The 7,858-nt window shown below is 45.4% G+C and overlaps 1 protein-coding gene and 1 long non-coding RNA gene across 2 annotated transcripts in view; one reads left to right on the top strand and one right to left on the bottom strand.

The window, feature by feature from the left end:
* LOC125487297 overlaps nucleotides 1–7,858 on the bottom strand; it is a 55,370-nt gene that overhangs the window by 21,679 nt on the left and 25,833 nt on the right. The gene's annotated exons all lie outside the window — the stretch shown is intronic.
* The window catches only part of capn12 (calpain 12), a 46,822-nt gene that overhangs the window by 16,364 nt on the left and 22,600 nt on the right, over nucleotides 1–7,858 (top strand). Inside the window, exons 5-8 of the mRNA XM_048618271.1 lie at nucleotides 1,367–1,538; nucleotides 3,268–3,351; nucleotides 6,410–6,495; nucleotides 7,411–7,488. Of these exons, the coding sequence (XP_048474228.1) occupies nucleotides 1,367–1,538; nucleotides 3,268–3,351; nucleotides 6,410–6,495; nucleotides 7,411–7,488 (420 nt within the window). The remainder of the gene's footprint in view (nucleotides 1–1,366; nucleotides 1,539–3,267; nucleotides 3,352–6,409; nucleotides 6,496–7,410; nucleotides 7,489–7,858) is intronic.

Raw genomic sequence — 7,858 nt, 5'->3', positions numbered from 1 at the left:
GCTCTGATATACCACACATTCTCCGTGTAACACCCTGATATACCCTGCACCCCTCACTGGAACATCCTCATATACCCCGCACACCTCACTGTAACACATGGAATATACCCCACACCCTCACTGTAACATATGGAATATACCCCACACCCTCGCTGTAACACTCTGATACACCTCATACCCCTCACTGTAACCCTCTGATATACTCTGCACCCCTCAGTGTAACATGCTGATATACCCAGCACACTCCGTGTAACACTCTGATATACCCAGCAGCCCTCACTGTAACACTCTGATATACCTCACACCCTCAGTGTAACACTCTGATATATCCCATAACCTCACTGTAACACTTTGATATACCACACACCCACAATGTAACATTCTGATATACCCCACCCCTCCCTGGAACATTCTGACACAACCCGCACCCCTTACTGTGCCACTCTGGTATACCCCATGACCCTCACTGTAACACGCTGATATACCCCACACCCTCCGTGTAACACTCTGATATACCCCGCACACCTGACTGTAACACTCTGATATACCCCGCACTATCAGTGTAACACACTGATGTACCACACATCCCTCACTCTAAAACTCTGATATACAACATTCACTGACATACCCTGCGTCCCTCACTGATATACACCACACCCCTCACTGTAATACTCTGATATATCTTGCATCCATCACTGTAACCTTCTGATATAACCCATACCCCTCGCTGTAGCACTCTGATATACCCCACACTCCTCACTGTAACACTGTGATATATCTCACACACCTCATGGTAACACTCAAACAGACCACGCACCTTCACTGTTACACTGTGATATAAGCCACACCCCTCATTGTAACACTCTGATATACCCCTTACCCTCAGTGTAACACCCTGATACACCCCTCACCACTCATTGTAACACTCTGATATACCCCACACCCCTCAATGTAACACTGATATACCAAACACCCCTCACTGTAACATTCTGATATACCCCGCACCCCTCACTGTAACATTCTGATATACCCCACACCCCTCACTGTAGCACACTGATATACACCGCACCCCTCACTGTAACACACTGATATACCCCACACCCCTCACTGTAACAATCTGATATACCCCACACCCCTCACTGTAACACTCTTCCATATAGCACACACCCCTCACTGTAACACACTGGTATATCCCTCACCCCTCACTGTAACACTTGGATATACTCTGCATCCCTCTCAGTAACATTCTGACATATCCCACACCCTTCACTGTAACAGTCTGATATACCCTGCATTCCTCACAGTAACAAACTCGTATGTAACTTTGAAAGGTAATTATTTTCATTTTCCACTCTTGCCCCTATAGGCTATATGGTTCCTATTCCAGTTTAATCAGTGGCAATGTGTCGGAGGCAATGGAAGACTTTACTGGAGGAATTGCCGTGTCTTTCAAGCTGAGCTCCATCTCCCCAGATGAACTGTGGGTGTTGCTGAAGCGAGCTCTCACCAAGCAGTCACTAGCATCCTGCAGTATTGAGGTAATGCCAACACTGTGCTCTTTTCCCAAACACTGCTCCCTTACACCCAACAGGAGGCTCTGATATGGTGTTGCTGAGCAACCTCCAGGCCTCGATGACTTGCCTGCCAGGATACTGTGGATTCACTGGATCTCTTTGGGAGATCATGGGCTTTTAACTCTCTGTCCCTGTCCACTGCCCCTCTCACTGATGTTATCGGCTGCAGTTACTGAGGTCAAGGGGAAGTTGTGGCTCAGAGAGCAACAGTGAGGCAGCATGTACATCAGGGATTGTGCTGGTTCCAGGGAGACAGGGTTAAACATAGAAAATGGGAATAGGAGTAGGCCTTGCAGCCCTTCCAGCCTGCTGTGCCATTCAATGTGATTATGGCTGACTGTCCACCTCAGTCAACCGTTCCCGCTTTTTCTCCACACCCTTTGATCCTTTTAGCCCTAAGAAACATATCTAACACATTCGTGAAAAAAAATTAATATTTTGGTCTCATCGACCTTTCTGTGGCAGAGAATTCCACAGGCTCACCACTCTCTGGGTGAAAGAATTTCTCCTCATTTCTGTCCTAAATGGCTTACCCAGCATCCTTAGACAGTGACCTCTGGTTCTGAAATGGTCGAAAGAGAGAGATTGGTGGAGAGTGGGTTATGATTTGCAGAAAGAGATGGTCTGGGCAAAGCTAGCAGGTTGGGATGAGGGTTTCGGTGAGAGGGGTTACTGGGAACTTGGAACTGTGTAGGAGACAGGGGACTTGAAGATGATGGATATTGGGCATCTCAAGGATGAAGCCACAGAGGGAGAGACAGTGCAGGACTGAAGGTGTTGGGGATACTTGGGAATGGGAAAGGGTTGGGTCCAGAGGGAATCCGAAGGGTTGGGGGAGAGAGGGGTGGAGGTTTTGGGCAGAGAGACAATCTGAGAAAGTGTTGGGGAGAGTGAGAACTGAGAAGGCTGGGGTACAGAGGGTATGGAGGAGACGAGTTTTGGGATCTTATGAGGAAAGGGGAACTGAGGGAGGGTGAGGAACTTTGAGGCAGGGCTGGGCAGAGTGGGGTCTTGAGGGAGAGTTAGGGCGAGGAGCTTGTGTGTTTGAGGAGAGAGAGGCTCTGAGGGAGGGTTGGGGAAGAGAGGGGCCCTGAAAGAGTGTTAGAGGGAGAGGGGAATGTGGATTTTGGGGAGAGAGAGGCTCTGAGGGAGAGTTAGTGGAAGAGAAGAGTCCTCAGGGAGTGCTAGAAGGAGTTGGAACAGAGGAAAGGTTGAGGAGAAAGAGAGTCTGGCAGAGGGGAGCTGACAGCAGAGGGAGAATTTGGTGTCAGCGTGGGGTGTGGAGGTCTGAACCTAGAGGGAACTGGGAAATCAATATTAGAAATTTGCACTGGCTGTTTTGTGGGAGTTGCATTTGAGTCACAGCCTATTTTTGAGCAGGGGGCTAGAGATTAGTGATCTCCCAACATCCTTCCCATTGAGGCTGCAGACAGACAAACTTCAGGCTGTTCTTGTTCCCAAGAGTTCAGCAAATAATCCCCTCCACCGGCAATCTGTGACAGGGGGCCTAACTGTGAGAAGAGATCCCATGATCAGGTTGGGTGATCAATTGGATCATTCATAATCCTGCTTAGACATTGTAGGATTAACCATCCTGGCATGCAGGATCACTGTAGGGATCTGGGAGTAGGATCTCGGAGTTTAGTGCTGATTCCAAACCCATTGTGACAGTGTCCTTCTGAACTATACCTAGGTCACCAGCCATAAGGAAGTGGAGCAGGACAATGGCCTGGGTCTAATGAAGTCACACGCGTATGCAATCACAGGCGCAGACACGGTGAGTACATGCTTGTCCCTTGCGGTATGTCATCTCCTCTGACCCAGTAACCCTCTGAGATCTGAGCTCTTCTCATTCTTGTCTCTTAGGCAAATCTGAATTTAACCGTTTCCTAGGCCCTGCCTCCCCAAACCTGTCTGATATTCTGCCTCACTTCCTCTTTAAGACACTCCTTCAGAACCCCACCTCATTGACTGAGTGCATGGTCACCGTGGTATAACAGCTCTTCATGTGACTTGGGATCTGTTCATGTTTCTGCATGAAATCGACTGTGTTTATTCGAGTTTGGGTTCCTGGTGGGGAACACTGGTGACTGCTCACATCCATTTCTGCCCATGAGGTTCTGCTGTAAATAGGACAGTATATGATTTGCAATTGAGTTTTGGATCAGCTGCAAATTTGGGTATTGTCTCTGTTTTCTCTTGCCTCTGATCAGCGCTCGGTTTCAAAGGCCAATACAAGGCCATACTTTTTTTATTATTAGTTGAGATAGGATTCTGGACAAGCTTCTCCTCGGAATCAGTGCAGCCTACATACCTGGCAGCAACCATTGAAAGTCATGTACCACATTATTCCTCTGTGCTGTGGACCTTTTTGGTTTGACAGCAGCATCCCATTAATGGGAATCACTTGTGTTACTATAGCATGGAACAACAAGTTCACTGCAGGTCCATCCTTTGAGATACTTTACCCTTCCAAGGGTATCTCAAATGTTGCAGCATCAGCGAACTTGCATACCCTTCCAGGGTACGGTATCTGAGATACAGACACTGCAAATGACAACCATAGGCCTGTTCATGAGTTTACACAATGCACAGCAAGCAATGAATGGATTACAATGGCCATTATTCTGCACGATATGTTTATTGTGCTCCATTCCAGCATCAAGCTTTCACAGTGAGCAAATGGCTCAAACTGTATTCCCGAGGTAGATGATATGTCGGATCTTTTAGCTTCTGGAATTCCAACATGTATCTTGATTAGTGAAGGTAAACTGGCGGTAGACAGTACAGAGACCCCATTAGTGGATTTCTCAATATAGACAGAGAGCTCATTAGACCACTCCATTCCAAAGTGAACTTGAGAGTGGAATGGAGTGCATTTAAGGGTGTAAGGAAATTCTCACACATCACTGCAAATTCAAACCTAACGAACGAAAGACCATAAGAAATAAGAACAGGAGTAAGCCATTAAGCACTTCTAGTCTGCTCCCCCATTCAACAGGATTATGGCTGATTCAACATTCCTTATGTCCACTGTCCTGCCCTATCCCCCCAACACTTGATCAAAAATCTATCTATCTCAGCGTTAAATATACACAAGGACTCTACCCCACAGCTCTCTGTGGCAAGGAGTTCCAAAGACTCTCAAGCCTCAGAGAAGAAATTCCTCATCTCAGTCTTAAATGAGCACCCCTTTATTCGGAGTCTATGTCCTCTGGTCCTAGGCTCTCCCACAAAGGGAAGCCTCCACTCAACATTAATCCTTTCAAACCCATAAATATTTCAATTAGGTCAGTTCTCATTCTTCTAAACTCCAAGAACTGAAGTTCTTACCTGTTTAACCTTTCTTCATAAGACAATCCTTCCATACCAGGGATCACCTTTGTGAACCTTCTCTGAACTGCCTCCATGATATGATTTTTTTTTAAATAAGGGGACTAAAACTGCTCACAGTACTGCTGTACAGTTGAGGTAAGATTTCCCTACTCTTAAACTCCGACCGTTTTGAAACAACAGCCAACACTGCATTGGCATTCCTGATTACCTGCTGCACCTGTGTACTAGCTTTCTGTATGTTGTACACAAGTATCCAATATCATTTAAATATCAGAACCATGGACAAGGTAGGAGCTCATCCCTTTAAAGTTGCAATTCATATACTGACAAAAATATTAGTGACAGGTGTAAATATGCAATAATATGTCAGCTGTCACGTCAACAATTTTGAAGATGTGTAGATGGGTGTATTAAGTTATTCTGAAAAAAAAAATTCTTGTTGCTAACCTATGCTTCTGTTCTTACGTCAATTTTGGGAGAGAACTGTGAAGGAGAAGCATGGTGGGACCCAGATTCAATTCCACCTTGGCATCTGTCTGTGTGGAGTTTGCACATTCCCCCCATGTCTGTGTGGGTTTCCTCTGGGTGCTCTGGTTTCATCCCACAGTCCAAAGATGTGCTGGTTAGGTGAACTGGCCATGCTAAATTACCCATAGTGTCCAGGGTGTGCAGGATAGGTGAATTAGTCATAGGAAATGCAGGATTACAGGGATGGGTAGGTGTGGATGGGATGCTCTTCAGACGGTCAGTGTGGAATTGATGCGCTGAATTGATGCTTCCACGATGTAGGGATTCTATGAATTGAAATACTGTGGTGGCTAGGAAATCAATGCTTTCCTTGATTGTTCGGTTTTTAAATTTGATGGAGGGAGTCAATATTATTAAAGATATTGTTGAATTCTTCTAATTCTGTCTTTGTGTGAATGCAAATACCCCATATACATCAACACAAAAGCAGATGTTACAATGTGACTGCATTAAGAATAAACTATCTTTGTAAATTGATGAGAATGAGAAAAATATCCCTTGGAAACCAAAGAGGAGCACCCCCCCCAAAAAAATTCAAAGCCCTCGAGAAATCTCAGGAGGCTTCACCAAAACAAAAATAGATATTTTACGTTTGCTCTGGGATGCACAGCAAAAGATGCACATCCTTTAGTAGACAGAGAGGTGTTTCCAATTGTAAAAGTAACAAGGATGAGGTAAAAGAGAAAAGAGTAAGTTTTAAAGTGATGTGTAACTGAAAAAAAGGTGATGTGAGGAAATTTTTTTTCACATAGCAACTAGGGTCTGGAAATAGAGTAGAGGCAGGTTTAATTGAGGCATTCAAGAGGGAACTGGATGATTAGTTGAATAGAAATGATGTGCACAGAGATGGGGAAAAGGCAGGAGATTGGCACTAGGTTATAGAACCAGGCCTAATGGCCTCCTACTGTGCTTTAATAGCTCTGTAATCCTTGTTCTACTGCTGACCCTCATCCACTTGTTTCCATCACTAGGTGAAGTATGATGGCTCCTCGATAAAACTCCTCCGATTGCGGAATCCATGGGGTCACAAGGAGTACACTGGTCCGTGGAGTGACAGGTAGCAGGGAGCTCTCTGCCAAACGTTTCAAACTCTGCACGAGACAGGTTAACTATGGCCACTGAAGTCACAGGACCAGAACAGAGGCAGGCACAATCTGAGAATTACCAACACCAGCTGGAGTGCTGGTTACCCACTCCCAAACCCATTTCCATGGTTACCTGAGCCAGATCCCATTGCCAGTCTTGTTCTTTTGTGAAGGATGGATCAGGATCAGCCAGACTTCAAGGATAAGGCTCCCCAAGGGTCTAGTTTTTCCAATTGGCAGGAATTGAGGGATCCAGTGCTCCAGATTGGTCTAGACATTTCCTTCCTGGTGCAGGACCAACCATAGGTAGTCCAGAAGCTAGATATTGTCTCCTCAAATTCTTCTACCCCAACTCACTATCGCATCAAACACTTCCAGGACAGTGATAGCACAGGGTTAGAAACAGGATAAAGCTCTATACTCCCAGATCTGGAACAGCATGGGGTTAGATACAGAATAAAGCACCCACTACTCTTTTAAACTGAAAGTAAAGCTCCCTTCACACCATCCACATCAAACACTCAAAGGGCAGGGACAACACTGACCAGATACAGAATAAAACTCCCTCTATATCGTCCCCATTAAACACTCCCAAGACAGGTACAGCATGGGGTTCAACACAGAATAAAGCTTCCTCTACACTGTCCCAATCAAACACTCCCAGGACAGGGACAGTCTTCATGCCTTATTCTGTCAGTACAGAAACATGATTTTGCCACTCATCTGTGTGTTCTTACTCAAGAACCCCACCTTATTTCTCACCCAGATTCAGGTTTTATGAACTGTTTCACTTTAGACCTTTGAAGGTCATGGACAGTGAACGGTCTCAAGCTTCTCAATCTGGGCTGCATTCCCCCATGTATCTAATGGTCTCTTTCCCCTTGCAGATCTCCATTGTGGAATGCAGTTAGTGAGAAGGAGAAGACCAAACTGAAGTTGATGATCAAGGAAGATGGGGAATTCTGGTAAATACTTCACTCTGAGCTGGCACTGAAAGCACTTTGCTGTAAATTAGAATGGGGGCAACAGTGGGCATTGATGAAATATGATTCCATTTGATTTCTCTGGTGCATTCTCCTCAGCTACATCCTAGCTAATCAGAGCTTTCTTGGCAACGAATCAGCACCCTTTCCTCATGCACTATAAATTGTTATTCCCTTTGAAATATGGTATCCTTGAAATTCTGTCCGGATGAGTGCAAGGTGAAAAGATTCAACAGCCCATGTCTTTGACTGGCAATACTCAAGAAAGATTAGAGATAGTAGGAACTGCGGATGCTGGAGAATCTGAGATAACAAGGTGTAGAGCTGGATGAACACAGCAGGCCAAGCAGCA

The sequence above is a fragment of the Rhincodon typus genome, chromosome 39 (genome assembly GCF_021869965.1).
Source record: "Rhincodon typus isolate 14 chromosome 39, sRhiTyp1.1, whole genome shotgun sequence".
Taxonomy (NCBI): Eukaryota; Metazoa; Chordata; class Chondrichthyes; order Orectolobiformes; family Rhincodontidae; genus Rhincodon; species Rhincodon typus.
This window is presented reverse-complemented; position numbering and strand designations above follow the sequence as displayed.